General features: G+C 44.3%; 1 protein-coding gene and 1 long non-coding RNA gene across 7 annotated transcripts in view; both read left to right on the forward strand.

Moving 5' to 3' along the window:
• The window catches only part of LOC144328429 (uncharacterized), a 253,965-nt gene that overhangs the window by 155,030 nt on the left and 79,562 nt on the right, over positions 1-19,373 (forward strand). The gene's annotated exons all lie outside the window — the stretch shown is intronic.
• GNAO1 (G protein subunit alpha o1) overlaps positions 1-19,373 on the forward strand; it is a 170,798-nt gene that overhangs the window by 141,447 nt on the left and 9,978 nt on the right. Inside the window, exons 7-8 of one of the 6 annotated variants that reach the window (XM_028739517.2) lie at positions 4,640-4,793; positions 7,461-7,667. The exons of 1 other annotated variant lie outside the window; for it this stretch is intronic. In XM_028739517.2, the coding sequence (XP_028595350.1) occupies positions 4,640-4,793; positions 7,461-7,648 (342 nt within the window). In that variant the 3' untranslated portion in view covers positions 7,649-7,667. Of the gene's footprint in view, positions 1-4,639; positions 4,794-5,729; positions 6,392-6,638; positions 7,213-7,460; positions 7,668-19,373 lie in introns of those variants that run through there. 4 more of the 6 variants (XM_077931756.1, XM_077931757.1, XM_077931755.1 and 1 more) reach the window with 4 other exon arrangements.

Genomic DNA, 19,373 nt, shown 5'->3' on the forward strand with positions numbered 1-19,373 from the left:
TTACAGGAAAACCAATGAACTTGGGATTCATCCAGTTAAGAAAACAGTGGATTTTCCCATCCCTGTGAAACAAAACAACATTGGGGTAATTCTACCATGAAAGGATTTCAGACCCCTGTTTGTATTAGCTGTTGCCTTTAGTACTTGTTCCAGCTTTTTGATGTGGTCCATTGGGCAACTTGGTCCAGGACAGCCTGGAATAGAGCTGCTGGATAATGTAGTAGGGGGTATCTTATGGACTGGGCCAGGTAATTGTAATGGCTGTCTTGCAGTGTCTTAAAATTCCTCCATTCAGCTACAGGTGTCAGGTGTGGGGTGTAAAATCAGATTACGGAGTGTTCAGGCAACTCTCTCTCTCTCTCTCTCTCTATATATATATATATATATATATATATATATATCCAAAGATGTTTGTGGTCACTAAGGGATGGGAATCAACTGGGATAGCACTGAGCTCAACATTTTGTGGAAGGAACAACCCTACCATCAGGCAGACTGAGGAAGGCACCTCAGGTGGCAGATTCTGTGAGGCTGGCAGTAGGGGTGGGTTGTTGGAGAACACAACAGTAGGCTCTGCTCCCCTCAGGTGTGGTGGACCCGTGCTAAAGGAACATTTAAATGCCAGTCCAGTTGGTCTCATGGAATGGGTATGGGAAATAATTTGTGCTCTACCTCAGACAGCAAAATTTATTAGACAGGCAATTTCCTTGGACTAAGCAACCACATCACTCTTTGGGAAAGACTAAAGAAAACCCAATAAATCTTGCTCTTGGAAACTATGGTGGCAGTGGATTTTACTGCAGATAAAATTTAGGCAAACTAGATTCCCACTGGATTTGCCTAAATTCAACAACTGAGATTTCACACTGGTTTAAAGGGGGGGCGCTGCACAAAACTGCACATAGCATACTTTCACATAAAGATGGGGGCGAGGATTAACCTGGACTTACTCAGCACACCCAACACCTAGAAAGTCGTATAAGTGTCTGAAAACAGGCTAACACCACCCACTACCTATCCTCAGGGTAGGTGCCAGAAACAAAGAGCACATATTGGTGCTGCAGCCAGCACATGGGAAGATGCAATGTTGGTGTGAGAGATCAGACATCTCATCTCTTCTTCTCCCTGGAAAAGACACAATTCAAGTTTCTAGTTATGCACTAAATGACCTGACTGAGCGCTATTTAGAGGCATCCTTTGTAGTGCTGCATCTGCTGTACAAGCCAGAATTCCACCTGTAGTATGTTTCAATGGGTGTTGTCCTTGCTCTTTCCTTCCATATGCACATAAACAGATGTTATTCACATATATAAGAGCACATAGACATCAAGCCACATACTTAGAAGTCATATTTGTGACAGCACTGAAAACACTGTGCCAGCGTTAATGTTCATTCTGATCTGTCTGTCTATCTAAACAACAAAGGGGACCTAGCACATCTCACATGATTCACAAGAATCATTCTTTAATTTCAAGAAAATATTTTGTACCTGTTAAAGCAAGGCTGGGGGTATTGGAAGTGGGTACTAGTAATCAGTGTGTAATGATGACACCTGGGCCCTTTACACCAGTAGTTGCAATGACCCAGGGAGTCATAGCAGCAGGAAGCAAGCCTGTCAAATTGGACCCTGCAGAAGTATGTGATGTATATTTCAGGGATCTCAAACTGATCCTTGGCTGTGGCTGCAAATAGATGTGGGCATAGGACATGGCTGGTGGCCATAGATGTGGCAACAAGGCAATCTCACCCGATAATGAGGGAGAAATTTGATTCATTTCTCATTTAAAGGCAGGCCTACAGAATTTGCACATTGCGAAACAATATGTGAACCGAAACACAGGCATTCCTCGAAATACTCCTCTGAATATTGCACTGCAGCTCTTCAACCAAATAATGCGTACAAAATGCATACACTATAAATAAAGTGTGCCATATATATTTTAGTGAAAATAACACCCAAAAATGCATTATATTCAAGAAAACTGCTTTGCAAAAATGAGCATATTAAGTAACATGATTTACAAAAATGTGTAAATCAGTAGGAAATTTGCACTAAAATAGTAATTAATTTTCATGAAGACTTAAAAAGAAAAATCTCAAACTGATGTGGAATTGTGGAGAACTGGAGAATGTGGAAATGAGCACCTGAGAGGAGCAAATTAATGCCTTGCCTGTGTAGCAACTTCAGAGAACCCACATTCTACTTTAAAACATGTCAGAGATGATGTTGGAGTGGATTTCTGGGGTATGTTGTAGCACAAACAGTTCACATGGGGCACTGGCTAAGCCTCCTGAACCTCACCGTTGCTCTTCTTGAACAGAAAGTAAACCCTAGAATGCACCCAGGACTAGGGCTGGAGAAGAATTTCCTTTGGTCAGCCTTGCAAAGTGAACTTTCCTAATCTTCCTGGACTAGTACCCAGATCTGAATGTCATTATCCTTAGGATTTTGCAGCTCTTTGAATTTTATGATAATAGTTCTCTGCTTAAAATAATACCAAAATGCTTTTCAAAATACATATTTTAGAATACCTTTAAAAAAAAATAATACAGAAATTCATATTAAAATGCCTTTCTAATTATGAGCTTCTGTATGGATTTTTTATTTTTAAAAAAATACTAATTTGCAGATTGCTGGGAAAACAGGACAGAATGGACTTATGATAGAATGGACACATGTGACAGTCAGCTTATCAGTCCATCCTGACCTGTATTCCCACAAAGCTATCTATTGGATGGGTAAGCAAGATGTCTGTCAGGGAATTTTGTTCAGCATTGCTGGCCATCTTCTCATTGAGGAACCCCTGGAAAGCTTCCAAGGAACTCTTGACTCCCTGGAGCACAGTTTGGAAACCAATGCCTTGGTGACTGCAACTAAGAAACCACAATCTAGCCCAGCGTTGCCCAACCTGGTACTATCTGCACATTTCGAACAATAACTTCCATCCATCTCAGGCAGCACAGCCCTTCTGGGCTGCATCTCTCCCCCACCCCACCCCAGCCATCACCACCATTTGGACTTTTGTCAGCTCCAGCCGGCAGGTCTGAAGGGAAAAAAATTGGGGACAGCCGGTCAGTCAAGTGATACTATGCAATCTTTTCAGGTTGGGTGGGGAGTCAGTTACATTCCTGCTATTCCAAAGGCACTTCCATTAGCTATCCAGAACACATTTATGTCTATCCTCTTTCTTTTGTCGGTTATAATTTGTACCAGTCGTTTGCGGCGGGGAACTGCCACACTTTGAGGAGCTGCTGCCGATGTCAAACAGGAAAGCTCTCTGTTCTGTAACCTGCTTTGCCTTTTGATAACCCCTTGGCTCTTTGGGTTGGCTTCGACCTCCGTCGCGGCTGCTTCTCTCTGCTATTCCGTTTCCGGCCGGGAGAGGCGGCACAGCTCTCGCACCAAACTCCAGCAGGCCTCTACGCCATCACCACTTTTCCTCGGCCGTCTGATCTTTTCTAACCAAACAAAGGCCAAAATAATGAGCTATTGAGAGACCCTCCAAATTTGGCAGGTATGAAGCTTCTCTTGAACCGAGAAAAAATAAAGAGTTGAAAGCAGCTGGAGGAACCGGGCGCTAACAGGCTGACTTTGCTGTGAGCTCTTTCGGTATACACCAAACCGTGCAGCTTCTTAACCAATGCGGCAATTTTTATTTTACATCTTTTGTTTCATTTCATTATAATTATTATTTGTTGCATGAATTCCAACTAAAAAGCTGCCTTCCTTTTATTTGTGCATTTGTTGTTGTGGCCTTGCCAAAAAAAAAAAAAAAAGACCCTTCCCAAAACCCAAAAATATAATCTTTTTTTCTTAAAGGCATGATTTGACATCAGCAAGGTTCTCTGCCGATCAGTGTTTTGGTTGTTCTTAAGTATTCTATCTTCTGCCTTTCTTCCTTCACCGCTCTCTTTTTCTCCTTCAGTTCAGTTTCATTTATTTTCGTTTTATTGTGATCTGCTTTCGATCAAACCATCTTCCAAAAAATTAAACAAATAAAGACTCACACTAAAAAGCATCAACTGGAGAATGTCAGTACTAAACGAAATAACAAGCTACTAAGACCAAAGCTCACGGCAAGGTCACTGCCAAAAAGATGTCGCCTTATGGTCTGCTTTCAACTCTCAATTAATTCAAGGATCTTACCAGTCCTTGGTTAATGTATTGACCAAATACGTGTCCCATACACACACCCCAATGAAATGATCAGCATTTTAACAAAGAATGTTCTAGAAAATCTGCATGACCCACACTTCGGTTTCGATCTCTGACCTTTTAAGGGCAGGAGTTGTTTACACTGCCGCCACTTGCCGTACACGCATGGTGCATGATGAAATTTAGCTGAGCTGGAATCTTGTAAAAAAACAAAAAAAAAGATGTGCTATGCAAAATCGACAGCTCTGTAAAAGTAAAAACTGCTACAGTGCTACTAACTGTACTTCAGATCTATAGGGATTGCATCTCTTTATGTATGTATACACATTTCCCAGTATGTATACATTGATTTATTACATCCACTGTTGTCTGCTTCCTTTTGTGTTATTACCCCCCCTTTATTATTAAATTTAGATGCTTCCCTACACATTGAAGGTGGTAGTAAAGCTCTTGCCTGACTTGGCATCTCCTTTGTGTTGCAGAACCGCATGCATGAGTCGCTGAAGCTCTTCGATAGCATCTGTAACAACAAGTGGTTCACAGATACCTCCATCATTCTTTTCCTCAACAAGAAGGACATCTTTGAAGAGAAGATTAAGAAATCTGCATTGACTATCTGCTTTCCAGATTATACAGGTGAGAAAAACCTTCAATATATATATAAATATATATTAATAAAACATAATGCAGGAAGAGTCCTTTGTGATTCGGAAACCCTTGTCCTGTAATTGATATCTTTATTTTGGCTGTTAAACAAAAACCACACTGCTCTCCTTAGTTCAGCAGTGAGATGAGACTGTGGTCCTTCAGATGTTTCTGGAGCACAGCTCCCATCATCCCTGACCATTGACCATGCTGGCTGGAGATTGGTGGAAGCAGAAGTCCATCAACATCTGGAAGGTCACAGGGTACCCACCCTTGTGTTAGCTCTGTGCTCCAAACAACCCATAGGTTCTTATGGGAATTTGGGCGGTAGCTTAGCTAACCTCAAAAATATTTGACCAATTTGTGGAGGATCAGTTGAGCCAGTGCTTTTTTTCTTTAAAAGGGGTACTCTCATTTTCCTACTCATATTGAAATATGAGGCCAAACTCAGATTCACAAAATGTTTAGGGCTATTTGTACCCCACTGTCCCCCCAGAAAAAAGAACTGAGTTGAGCCATGGGTGTTCCTCATGGTGGCTCTATGGAATCTACACATTCAAAGGAAGTATACCTCTGAATTCCAGATACAGTGGAACCTTGGTTTTTGAGTGTCTCAGAAGCCGAACGTTTCGGAAGCTGGAAGCCGAAAACCCAGAAGTAATTGCTTCTGTTTTTCAATGCACCTGGGAAGTCAAACGGCTTCCGCTGCTCGTTTTTCTTTTTTCTCAATGGATTTTGCCGACTGCCCATTGCTCCTCAGTTTTCGAATGTTTCGGAAGTCGAACGGTCTTCTGGAACTGATTACATTCTAACACTGAGGTTCCACTGGTCTAGTAACAAGCAGTAATGAAAGGCCGTTGGGGGTTTTTTATCCCCAAAAGTCTTTGGCTGGCTGTTGCTGGACTAAACGGCTCTTGCTCTGATTAGGCAGGGCAGCTTTCTTAGGCATTGTATGCTCACAGCACTGTGGGGAAGATGAGGAAGACCAAAGAGGGAGTGGCTCATGGTAGTCAGACACAAAAGCTTTCACAGCCAGGTTGCTTTGCTGCTGCAAAATTCATGTCACCAACATGAGCTGAGTTAGCTCCAGGTTTGCATGAGGAGGGGTTGGAAATAAGGAAACAGGCTGCATTTGCACAAATGGTGAGCCAAGAAGCTTGGCTTAAGAAATCACCCCACATGAGAGCTGCAGGCTGATGCATGTCATCCAAGCACTCCTATTTTGCTTCTCCCTGTTGCAAGGAGGGAACTTTTTTCCTGCCTGGTGGCCACCTTCTCTTCTAAGCAGCCTTCTGAGAGCCACATGTCAGTGGTGAGTTAGGGTTAGAGGCAAATTGAACCTCCTGGTGGGCCAAGATTGGCCCCCAGGGTGCAGGATCCACACCCCTGTTTTAAGGATGGATGTGCAGAAATGTGGTGTCAGCTCCATAATGCTTCTTGATATCAGTTATGACTATGATTACATTGTCTTGACGACAATGGTGATAGTACCACAATACTAACGTTATTATTAATATGAATACATTAGCAATGATGGTGGTGATGACATCCCATCAGCTTACATGACTGGTTATATGGCAAAAAGGGAAATCCCTGCCCTCAGTGAAATTACAGTGATTTTCAGAGTAAACTCTGGGCTTCCTGGAGGCTTATTAGTGGTTGCTCTGTGAAAAGATGAGCAGGACAGGACATGTAGGAAGGCAGGATGTTCAATAATGCAGCATGCTTCTTCTCATAAATCGATTCAAATGCTGAGAGTGAGTGTAGGGGAACTCTACTGAAAACCAGCCTCAAGGCTCCATGTTCAAATCTCACATCGTCTCTGAATTTGCTCAGCAGCTCTGAGTGAGCCACTATCCCCATCTGTAATATGGGCCTCCGTTACAGCCTTTTCATGAGAATTACCGGCAGGCAAGCTACACATTACATTACTTGTGCGCCTGCAGTCAAGGTGCTTTGGGTTTTATAAATTTTAAATTGCAGTTGTGGGATGAAGGATGGGTGATTAGGATTGGGAGGATGGGGTGTAGGGAAGCTTCCCTAACCCCTGTGAAAAATCCCTTCTCTCCCCACCCCCGGACCCTCACACCCCCACACAGGCCTACTGCTATCTCTGGGATGGAAACTTACACTGGCACTAATGGTAACTGCAAGGAGTGGGGATTTTAATGAGGTCAAATCTATCTTCCCCCACAAAACTGCAAACCCAGTCCTAACCAGGCATTTCAGTAACTGCAATTTAAACTTGGAAAAATGAAGCATGTTCATTGCATTCACACAATTAACGTAACAAGTTGTTTGGCTTCCAGATAACATATGTGAAGTGTTTTGAACACTGTATAGGTGCTAAGGGTGACCATGAATTGCATCATCCAGAGCTCATCAGTATTACTAACTGAACTGAGGACTATAAAGCACAATTTGCACAGTGTGTGTGTGTGTGTGTGTGTGTGTGCGCGCGCGCGCGCGTGCGTGTATGTGAAGAAGTTTTGCTGCGAGTGTTGCAAAGACCCAAACTCTGTTTCTGCACAACTTCTATCCCCATTCCCACATGAGCTGGGTCCACCTCCAAGTGGAGTCAACTTGAGTTGGGTGGGCTTTGTGTTGCGTTTCAGGACAACCTTGCTCCTGGCTTTCGTCTCTCTCTCTCTGTTGCAGGGCCCAGCTCTTTCACCGAAGCCGTGACTTACATCCAGTCCCAATACGAGAGCAAGAATAAGTCGTCCAGCAAAGAGATCTATTCACACATCACTTGTGCCACCGATACCAACAACATCCAGTTTGTCTTTGATGCTGTAACTGATGTCATCATTGCCAACAATTTGCGTGGCTGCGGACTGTATTAAAGCCCTCTTCTTTCCTTTCTTCTTTTCCCTTTCTTCTTTTCCTTCCCGTTCACCCATTGGGGAAGCAATCTCGTGGTCAGAACAACCGGTTTGTTCTCCATTCCCCCCTCTCAAATGTTAAGCCTACAACTGTTTTTTAAATGGGAGAGTCCAGTACCTACTTCAGTATTCATGCGGCGAAAAAAAGATGTTGTGAAAGTAACACTGTCACTGTAAAGCTTTGCATTCACAGGACAGTTTTATCATGCACACAGTGAGGGGCAGGGGGAGCGGGTAGGTAGCCTGTTGCCCCTTCTGAAATGAAGAGGAAGAAAAAGCAAAATGACCCTCTTTCCTGACTCTCCAAACAGAAGAAAATCCAGCACTCATTCCCCTTTCCCTTTCCCCTGCTTTTGAAAATGCTTTGATGGCATTCTCTGCCTTTCTCTTCATGCAACAGGAGCCAATATTGAAACTAATGTAAAGGAGGCTTCACTAAGGCCCTCAGAACATGTGTTTCAAGAGCCAAGTTGCTATCATTATTTCTTAAGAAGGCAATCCAAAGCCTTAAGTGTTTGACATTGAAGGGACAAACTTCAATGTACTGTGGCAGATGTGCGGATAAGATCTCCAGTGGGTTTCTTAAAAAAAGTGTTAGTGGCGACTTCTGAAGATGGAGGGGCTGATTCGGAATGGGACCAAGAGGACTGAAGGCTAGTTCTTATAGTTGTTCTGTTTCAATTTTTCAATTACCCCCCCCCCCCAAAAAAAGAGAAAACACTAAAGCTGCCATTTGATCTGTGAGGTAAAGCATACTGGTATCAGATATCTATATGTTTTGCTCCACGGAATAAATAGCAATTAAAAAAAAAAACCGGTTCAGATTGAGCACCCCTCCAGAGCTGTGTTTTTTTGTTTTTGCCAGTGTCTTCTGCACCATGTCATGGACACTTGAATAGTGCATTAGTGGCAGATTTATAGTGGACAGTCTGCACATCATTCTGCTTTATTAGTTGCTCTGCAATGCTTTGTGAGTGTTACCAACCCATTATTGTCACCCGGCAAGCCATTCTTGTACTGTAGTGCCAAAAAAGAAAGTCGGTGAAGGGGCGGGGGAACTAGGAGCATTCGTGGTATGAAAACTTACAGGATTTTAGCAGGAAGTGCAAAGGCATGGCACCCATTGCAAACAAAGCAATATGTCCACCCCAGAACTTTTGCAGAAACAAACTATGTTGAAAGCAAGTTCATGTATAACTGCCTGAACCTTGATGAATGCTCATTGAAAAGGCTTCTCAGCCACATAAACACACAGGTACACACACACACCTTATCTGCAGATCTCCCAGTATCACATCTGGTTTTGCCCAAAATACGTATTGGAGCATCATGAAATGTTGATTCTCCAAAGCAAGGCAATAGGAACCTCCCCAGTTTCCATCTCCTTTTTTCTAGTTCCTTAAGAAGGTCAAATAATCTGGAGATAACACTGAAACTCAAGTTTCTATTCCAAAATCAGATGGACAGGATTGTATGGCTTAGATTGAGGTCTGAGGGTTGTGGGGGGCATGTTAGTTGCTTCCAAAATTAAAAATGGAATGCCTGAAGAAGTCATACTGAAGTGCCTCTTAATAGAACAGGTCCAAATATAAGTGTATAGTGGAATATAGTTGGTAATTCTGGAATAACCTAAAGTCATTTGGATTATCAGGGTCCTTCGGTGAGAAAAGACAATAATGGCAAACACATTTCTCTGAGAGGTTTTTGCCCCCCCCCCACCGCCGCCACCACCTTTTTTTTCAAGCACAGCCACAAGGAAGACGGGCAGATGACAGTTGCTTATTATGGGATCAGTGTCCCTCAGAAATGCACATTTGTTTTTTGTTTTGTTCTTACAACATTGTTTGCATCAGAATGCAATCTTCCCACCCTCCATTTAACCTGCATTTGCCATTTCTGCTTGGAATCTGATAAGCTAAAACACAAAACCTGTTGCAAATAACCCGTCTGTGATACTTCAATAACCTGCTTGCAAATTTCGCCCTTGCCTAGAAACTCCCACCGTGGGCTATGTTCTAGCATGGATTCCAATGGTAGGGATCCTTCTCCGCATTTCCTTCTGGGCAGCCTGGGGTGGGGCACATGCCACTGGTGGGGGCAGGGACAAAGGCAAAAATAGGAGAAGCAACACTTGTTAATTTAACCTTTGTGCAATAGGCAAAGTTTCTGAAAATTCACCCACCCTTCTCTATCCTCCATCTAGGCATTCAAGAGGCATTGCCAAAGTTCAAAATTATATTCTAAGTGGGCCTGAACTTCCCCGTTCTTCCCCACTCAGATGATAAGAAAACCCACATAAATCAGCCCTGGGAGATGTTGCAGAGTTCCCTCCAGGGTGCAGAGGTTCCTCTGCAGCAGTTTGCCTGAAGGTAGAAAGTTAGAAAAACCCAGATCCAAATGCATCTACATTGCTAATAACAGTTTTTACCTCAGTCTTTTAAAAGTGTTCATCGTCGTTTCAATTCTGTCTTTGTGGTAGATTTGCTTTGCTTTGTTTCTATTTATAACCCTTTCCACAGCGTTGTGGAGGTTGTGAGGGGCAGCTTGCTGATAAATTATTGTTTCTTAGACAGTCCTCTGCTATTAATTGGTAAAAGTGCTTGTGAACCACCTTGTAGGAATTGTGTGGTTTCAGTTATGTGTGCTTACTCATCAGATTTATAGGAGGCGTGGGTTGTGTGGGTATGGGTGCATGCATGTTTGCAAGAGGCAGATTCACACATTGTGTGCTTGACCCAGTGCAGAGGCCCAGTGACAGCAGTGTTACTGCTAAATTCTGATGTGTCCAAAAATTCAGGCAGCTGTGTTGATCTATCATATTATAACCACCACCACCGCCCCTGCCCCCCGTCATAGAACAGTGCACTCATTTCCATATTATTTTCAAATTGATTTTTTCTGGAAGCAGATGGCACAGAAATTAGCACTAGGTTTGCAGTATATTCTACTATAGTTCTGGGAGTGGCTTTTATGACATGTCAAATCTCAAATGTGATGTGGAAGTTAATAGTTAGGGGGAAATTGTGAAACAGAATAAACCACCATTTGAATGCAGGCACTGTGTTAGGGTATCATGCAGAGGCGAGGGGCTGAGGCCTTCACACACACACACACACACACACACACACACCCATTTTCAAGATCCTGTGTCTTCAGGTAGTTGCTGCTATCCTCAACCCCCTTTTCCAGTGCCCTGATGAGTGCCAGGCAACCACGATTGCAATTGCCTTGAATGTCCCAGAGGGACGCTTCATTGCCCTGGTGCATTGCGGGCAAGGGTGAATGCCCAGAACCAGCCCTGCTTAGAGTGATTGCACTTTTGCTTCAAGAGGGCCGTAAGCATGGCAAATTACACAAGAAACATTGTGGTGTGACACACACTTCTGGCAACACCATTTCTTGGCAGCTTACTGGGAAGTGAGGGGCATTGAGCCTAGTGCATGGGCAGGCTTAAAATGAAGAAATAAGCAATCCAAGGATGGAATCAGGTCCGATGGAAGACAGCGTAGGATTTGATCCAGAGCAGAGAGGGGTCAGGTGTAAGACTTGGTGGTGCAGGTGGGCAAGAGACAGGTAGGCAGAGAAGCAAGATTGGGAGGAAGAAGGAAGGGTCAGGAACTCAAGGAAGGTCTCGTAGGAAGGGCAGGGCAAGGAGAGGAAGAGGTCCAAGGACAGGCTGGTGGGTTTGGAAGTTGCAGGAGGTAGCATAAGGCACACTCAATGCACGAGTTAGTCCTCCCTGTTTGGGAGGGACAGGGTTGCAGAGACTGGCAGCAATTCTCCAGGGTTTCAAGCAGAGGAAATTCTCAGCGCTACCTGGAGATGCCAGGGATTAAACTTGGAACCTTTGGCTTGAAAAGGAGATGCTCTGCCACTGAGCTGTGGCCCTTTCAGCTCCGCCTCATCCCAGGAGTTGCGCTTAGCTTTGCAGAAACCACTCTGGCATGCTTCCAAGTGTGTTCTCGTTAAGGCTTCCCTCAGCCTTTCATGAAGCTTTCACCAAAGTTAGCCTTGGCATTCTCAACAAAGTACACAGTACCTGGTCGTCGGGCAGGTAGGTTTCATTAAAACAGGTGTGTGCTCCTCAAATGAAAAAAGAACACATGCTAACACCTGAAGGCAGTAACTGTACTGTAGATAGAATGGCAGTAGCTTAGAGGTGGAGCACCTGCTTTGCATGCCAGAAGACCCAGGTTAAATCCCCCCGAGTCTCCCAGCAAGGCTGGAGAGCCACTGCCAGGCAGTGCAGACCCTAATATGCTAGATAGGACAGTGGTCCGACTTGGTGTAAGGATCTCTCTAGGTTCCTATTTATCCCTCTTCAGTAGGCAGTGGTAGGTGGAGCCAGAGCCAATGGAGCTTCGCTCCATCCTTTCCCCCATATCTTTCCCTTTCCCTTTCCCCCTCTCTCTCTATTCCCTCCCTTGATCTCTCTCGTTCTCCTAGCACAGCAGGCTGCCAGGAGGTGGGACAGATTCTATTTCTGAACTGATTGCTTGCAGAGGGCTGGAAATTATTCTGAGGGTCTTCAGAAATTTTGGGGCTGTAGTCAGCAAATTGTCCTGGGATCAAGTCTGACCCTCCTCCTCAGCAAGGTGATGCAGCAGAGTGAAATGAGGAGGTAGATGAAGGCAGGGAGTGAAACTTTCTAAAGTGTTGACCTCCACATAAGGATTTGGTACTTTCCTTCATGCACCAAAATCTCTTGAGCCATCATCGCTAGGGATCTCTAATGAAGAATTCTCACCAGCCTCACCAAACTTCAGTTCCCAAGATTCCTTGAGGGTGAGCGAAGTTGTGGCCATTAAAGTGGTATAAAGTCAATATGTCAATAGAGCAAGGGGCACCTTCAGTGATTTGTCTGTTGATTTTGGCGAAATCCTAATACGTTGGGATTAGTTTTTCATTAGATGAAGTTTTCATACACACACTCCAATGAGTCATCCACAGATTGTTCTTGCAGTGTTATACCAATGCCCATGTGGACTTTTCAATTTGGGTTTCCTCTGGAGTGTCAGCAAGCCAGATGCAGTTTCGGAATGATGTGTGGGTAAGTGAAGGTGACAGAAAGAGAGAAGGCAAGAAAAAGGAAAAGACCCCAGACTCAAATAGATGGGTAAAGGACATTGGGTCACAGCAACAATAGTTGCGTGGCAAGGTCCCCCCCCCCCCAAGACTGATGAATAAGACTCTTGACAACAATGTATTAGGTTAATGGGCTAAAAAAAGGCCACAACTTTAATGGTTACAGATTGTGAGCGGTATTAGCTTAAGCATTGGACCTAACCAACTATATCTGACTCCAGCCTGTCTGCATGGAGTCCGGGAAGGGTTAACCACCAGTAGAGGGAGTCCTGCTGATGCACATCAACTAGGAGCTCCCCCAGGGCCACCGATAGGGACCTTGCCTTAGGCCCTAGACTCCCCAGGCTTCGGACAGGGCCACACCCCCGGAATCCTTTAACGGAATACCCTTCAATGTGCGGGGGAGGTGATGGTGCTACCTTCCCCTCCTCTCTTCTCCAGCAATATTCCAATGCCAAACCTTACAAAGCTGTGACGATTTGCTACGAGGTAGGCGAAAAATTGCCCAGTGCCAATTTGGCAAGTGGAAAAAGTCCTACCAGGCCCTCAACGGCGACCAACCGAAGTCCATAGCAAGGTCAAGAGATGAAAAAACCTAAAGGGCGGGAGGGTGGGAAAACGGGAGCAGCTGGAATCACGAAAAGGGGTGAGATTCCCACTATGTCCTGCTTAAATCAAGCAGGCCACACACCCCAGAACAATCGGCTTGGTTGCCTGGGTAGTGATGCAACTGGGAATCCCCCCCCCCAATCGCCCAGGGCTGACCACACCCATGCGCACGTGAAGGGGTTGTGAGTGCCCACAACTCCACCTCCTCCTAAGGCGGAAGTGGCTTAACAAAGTTGAGCTGAAGCTAATTTGGACTGAAATGTGCATGCCTGATACATGAATGTGAAATTTCGAAATAGATGAGATGTTTACTCTGATGAGTGAATTCAAAAATACAAATTTTGAGATGGAATTGTTTACATTCGTTCTATAACATTGTCTGGGAGCTCAAGTCCCTATGTCATTATGGATTATTGGTAGCCGAAGGTGAGTAAGGCTTGCGAAGCCCTACATTTCACTGCCAAACCTTGTAGCAGGACACCAAAATGTGAGCATTAAAAGACGGGACTCAGTATCCCAAACCATAGTGGGCCTTGAACCCATGGAGATGTGGGGAAGAACTCTTGGATTTCCTCATCCCACATTTTCAAAGCAAACTTATGGGGAATCCTAGTGTGCTCGTTTTTAAGAGCAAAAAATCAGGTGGTAATTGTTAGTAAAGCAAATGTTGCCTGGAATATCCTGAGACCTCTTCTTTAATCTGCTGTTGCCTTAATCTCATGGCAGTCGAACAGGACTTTGATCTCGCTCGCTCTCTTTCAAGAAGCAATATACTAGTTGCCCTTGTAAAGCTGTGCAACTACTAAAACCAGATGTATGTCCGTGTGATTAATATAGTGCCAAATTTTCAACCCAAATTCCTCATGTTACAATGGCCCTCTACAAGGAGTATTAACCACCAGTAAAGGCTGATCTATGAACGAGGGTGAATGAGGCAGTGCCCGCCTGCCTCCACAGCCTCAGTCTGCCCTCAGCCAAGCTGCCTGCCTTTCTATTTGCGACCATTGGAACTGCCTGTCAGCTTTCTACTCTTTAGTCTCAGTGTTGCCCTTGTAGAATTCAGCCGGGTGGAGGAGAATGGAGATAAAACTATAGTTGACCCCACCTGTCATCGCCTCTGGCGCCACCTACTGTTGACCTCCCTGCTTTGCTCCCTACCATCTCAGTAGGCAACAACCACCTCTAGTAACCACAGCAATCGTATTCATTCCACTCTGCTCTTCCTTTCCTCTTTTCCATTGGCAGAATAGAGCGCTGCGCTTCTTGAAATGGCAATAACATAACATTCAGTACCAAAGTAAATCCCTTTGTGGGGTCACTCCGGGGGAAAAAACCAGCTTGTTTATTTAGTGTTTATGCCTTTTCCAACATTAATGTGCCTGTGATGCTCAGATTATGGGTGTACACATAGTCTGTGTTTTAAAGTAGTTGAAATTCTGCATCTAATAAATCCAATTTCTGTGCCAAGTTAAACTGGATACCACAATCTGTATGAATTATGTAAATTTAGCATATGTGCATAGTTTATTCTATTGTTTTGCATAATGCCTCTTGGAGTCGTCTTTTTAACAACAAGGGAGGGGCAAAGACATTAAAGCCTTTAAAGTCATCACCCACGCATGTTCAGATTCAAGCATATTGTCACAGCCATAAGAACTAGAAACTTAGTGGTTTGTTTGTTTGTTTGTTTGTTTGTTTGTTTGTTTGTTTGTTTGAATGAAAGTTGAGATTGGTAAGAAGTTAGCAGAATGTACGTATCTACCTTATATTCATGGATAGCAATTGCACAGCCGTTGTTGTGCAAATCTGACTGTGAATTCCTCCTGTGATACTGATGTCCCAATAATTATCCTCCGTCCAGATAAGCAAGAGGCCTTATGGGAGTTCAGGGACACATTCCAGCCAGGCAAGAAGGTGCAGGGTGAAGCTGAGGAGGGGTGCGGCCTGGGAAAAAAGGTGGCATGCCAGATGAAGCCTGGGGAGAGTCTGGGGAGAGTCTTGAGGACCAGACTGAGCGGCTTTTGACACACACCCCTCAGGCCTAAGGTTCCCCACTGCTGCCTTATGAGTTAGCCACTTACCAGAGGACTGAAGCACCTTTCCTAGGAAAGGCTATGACCTGTGCGGCTTTTTGATTTAGAAAAATGGGGATGGCGGGTGGGTGGATAAACATTAAAGAAAGATCTTAGTCATGGGATGGTATTACTGGATAAAAACGAGTGGGGCCTGTATGAAATGTTGCATTGTATCCTTCCTCCTAAAAGAAAATTTTAGGGCCCCAACCAGCCATTCTGGAGAAACAGAGCATCCCGTGATCACCCGTGCTTAGTGCTCATGATCATTCTTCATTGAGCTGCTTTCTGTTGGAGAGTTGCCACCTTAGTTTGTATTACTATTATTATTATTATTATTATTATTATTATTATTATTATTATTATGATACAGGGCACTTCTGCAAACCTTGGGGTTCCTCCAAGCATTCTTACATACATACACCCCTCTTGTTTCTCAGCAACCTCATTTAACTACTGTCCTGTCGGCACATACCACCTGTGTTTGGTACTGGAAGGATAAAAAAAAGTTTTCCTTGCCGTCTTGAACCACTGTTTTAATTCTGTTTCCAGCTGATTGCAGAAAAGAAAGTTTTGGCAGTATTCAAGGCCTTAGCATGGCAGTGACCAGCAATTTCTAAGCTGTGGTTTTTTAAACAAAACAAAACAAAACACTATTAAGTCTTCTTTAGGGGGAAGGCTATTGAGAATAATTGTAGAATCTCTGCAGCCTTATAAACACCTTCTTCTTAGGTTAGATGGGAGCAGAGGGTTCCCAGTATTAAAATCAATCATCCAATTCTAATAACATTGCTAAAACATAGGATTAGTAGCATAAACCATAAGAAGTGCAGTAAAAAAACCAACCTACTAAGCCAAAGGCAAAACTGGAAAACAGGAGTTGTATGAATTGTCTAAAGACTTAGGGTTGTATCCAGCTCCAGAACAATGCTACGTCAGGGCCTTGGAGGCATCGTTTTGCCATTGGCAGCTGCCTGACAAAGCTGTCCCCTGGTGCCTGGTCTGCTCAGTTACGTTCATCTTAATGTGTGAAATTGACATAGCACCACATCTGTAGTAATAGCAAGGTAATCCCTTTATTGAAACCCAGTGAATGGTCACAAAGGACAACTGTGCAGAGCGGTGCGCAATCTTCTGAATTTGCTCTTAGCTCACCTTTCTTCAGTCCTGGAGCCCCAGGTGGGATACATGCAGTCACCCCCAAGCACTGCTTAGCTTCAGCAAGGTGGTGGCCTCATGTGTCCCCAGCAATTCTTAAACAGTCTGGAGGTGAAGCAAAACAAAACAAAAAAATCCTCTATGGGTCTATGCAGAAATCAGCTGCATTGAGTTCAGTGGGTTTAAGTGTGTCTAGGATGGGGGCCAAAGAGCCTTTCTGAAGTCAAAAGCTTGCTCATTCCTTTGTGACCTTTCTTCGCTTATCGTAACCAAAGGGATCGCCAAGCTGCAGCTTTTGGATTGCTTTTTATCTTTCTTTTTTTTAGTGAGCCAACTCAGCAACCTGCAGTTTTGATTATGACTTGGAGGAGCCTGATGCAGCAACCTTGTTGAAGCTAAGCAAGCCTAGTTGTGGTTAGTGCCTAGATGCAAGATCTCCATTGTAACTTCCCTTGTGTTCCAGGGAAGCAGGGTCCTATATAAGTGAAATAGACTAGGGCCAGGGTCGACCCTGCCACTAAACAGGGTGTGGCGTCTGCCACAGGGGCAGCCATGAGGTACTGAAGGACAGAGCTCTGTGTCTTGAAGCCCGCCCTGGGTTCCCTAAGCTGCTTTCAAAGTGTGGTGGAAGAAGCTGCTCCATCACCAGTGTTGAAGTTAGGGATGGAGGAATCTGTCCATTTCTGTTCTCTTACATTTTTCATTTTTTCCCCATCTCAAATTCAGTTCTCCACATTTCTGCAGCAATTTGAGATTTAAAAAAACAAATCCTAATGAAAATTCGTCGGCACAGTACAAATTTCTCCCAATAAGTATATTTATGTGTGCAGTTTTGACTAATACACACACTTTTGCAAATGATTCCCTTAATATAATTGGTTTTTCGTGTTATTTTCACTAATAGATGCATTTTTATGCATGTTTTCCCTTAAACTGTGCATTTTTAAAATATTTTTTGGTTGGAGAACTGAATCGCAACATTTGGAGACACGCCAATCTCTAAAGAATATCCATGTTTCCAAACGCATATTGTTTCAGAAAGTGTGAATTAGATAGTTTCTCATTAAAATGCAAGCAAACTTGAATTCCTCCTCCACCTCTAGTTGCTCCTCTGGCTGCTAGTGGCTCTCCAGGGTCCTTTTCAGAGAGAATGCTTACTCATGAGAAGCAGGTGAAATGCCAGGAACTTGGGATCTTTGGCATGCAGAGCAGGTGCTTGACTGCTGAGCTAGAGTCTCTGGGGCAGAGCAGCACTTTCCCTTTGGCAACAGAAGATGTGCCCAACCATTTTGATGTGTACCAACTGTGCACCGTGCCATTTATGCACGTGGAAGCCTGTTTCTACATACACACATCTGCCTTGATGCATAAGGGGGGGTTGGCTGTGAACCCTAGGTTTTATGTGCAGCACATAAATAAGACTGCTGCAACTGCTGAAGAATTTGGGGCAGCCTGTCCCCCCCACCCAACCCCGTCCCTCCCACTCTTCTGGGAATCCGTATGTTTTGCAGTGCCCCTACCATGGGTTTATGGTTCTGCATCTTAGCCTTAATTAGTTTATTTTGAAAGTGTCTCTCCCCGCCACCCAATACAGAGGATTTCCCTCTTACAACTATTTTCTTCTCTGTATATTTGGTTCCGTTTTACAACCCATCGTTTGCAAGATGACAGCCAGGGTAATAAAGTAGACGTGTGTGTTTTTCACACTACAGTTGTACCTTGGAAGTCGAACAGAATCTGTTCCGGAAGTCTGTTCAACTTCCAAAACATTCGGAAACCAAAGTGCGGCTTCTGATTGGCTGCAGGAAGCTCTGGAACAGTCACTTCCGGGTTTGCGGTGTTTGGGAGCCAAAACGTTCGCGAACTAAGCTGTTCGAAAACCAATGTATGACTGTACTTTGTTCTTCTCTTAGATTTTGCTTTGTGCCTTGGAGAGATTCTTGATACTCATTCATTCAGTCCTCACTCATTTATTTCACTATAGACTCCTCCAAAGAGGGAACCAAGGGTAGGGTAAGGAAGCTTTCTTAGCTTGAGGGACACATTCCTGTCTGAGGGGTCATGTGCCAAAGGTGTGGCCAGAGGCCAAAGTAGCCAGACTAACAGGTATGAGTTTTACCTTCAGCTTATTCAAGCCACACATGCCAGAGACTTCCACTCTCTCACACACACAATTTCTGTCCTTCATCCTGCCAAGCTAGAGACATTATATTAAGTCACACTCCAGCCGATCAAAAGCATTCAAAGAGAGTGTCTAGCAGGGCCAGTGAGGGGTGTTTCCTGAGTGGAAGTGGGTGTGGCCTGGAGAGAGTATTGAGTGCTGGATGGAGAGGCCTAAGGTTCCCCATCCCTGATATAAACCCTTCGGGGTGCACTCTGGGTTGCACCTTGAAGCAGGTTTTCAAGCCAAGACTTCAGTCCCACTGTCTGCAGGTGCATTCCCTGTCAGAAAATCAGCCATGGCACCTATCAGTTGTTTGATGTGGGGGGAGGGCCTAAACTGGTGGGTTGCCCAATATTTGACCCTGGTTGCACACATGCACCCCTGGCAACAGTATTGGGGGGTGACCCACATGCAAAGTTTGCAGACACAGTTCATCATCCAGTTAGGACAACATCCACCAACCTGGTCCACTCCAGATGCTTTGGACTACAACTACCATTGTCTCCATCCAGCATTGCTATATGATGCTAGGGCTGATGGGAGTTGTAGTCCACAAAATCCAAAGGTTGGGGAAGGCTAGGCTAGTTATACACTTTGA

This window comes from Podarcis muralis, chromosome 7 (genome assembly GCF_964188315.1).
Source record: "Podarcis muralis chromosome 7, rPodMur119.hap1.1, whole genome shotgun sequence".
Lineage (NCBI taxonomy): Eukaryota > Metazoa > Chordata > Lepidosauria > Squamata > Lacertidae > Podarcis > Podarcis muralis.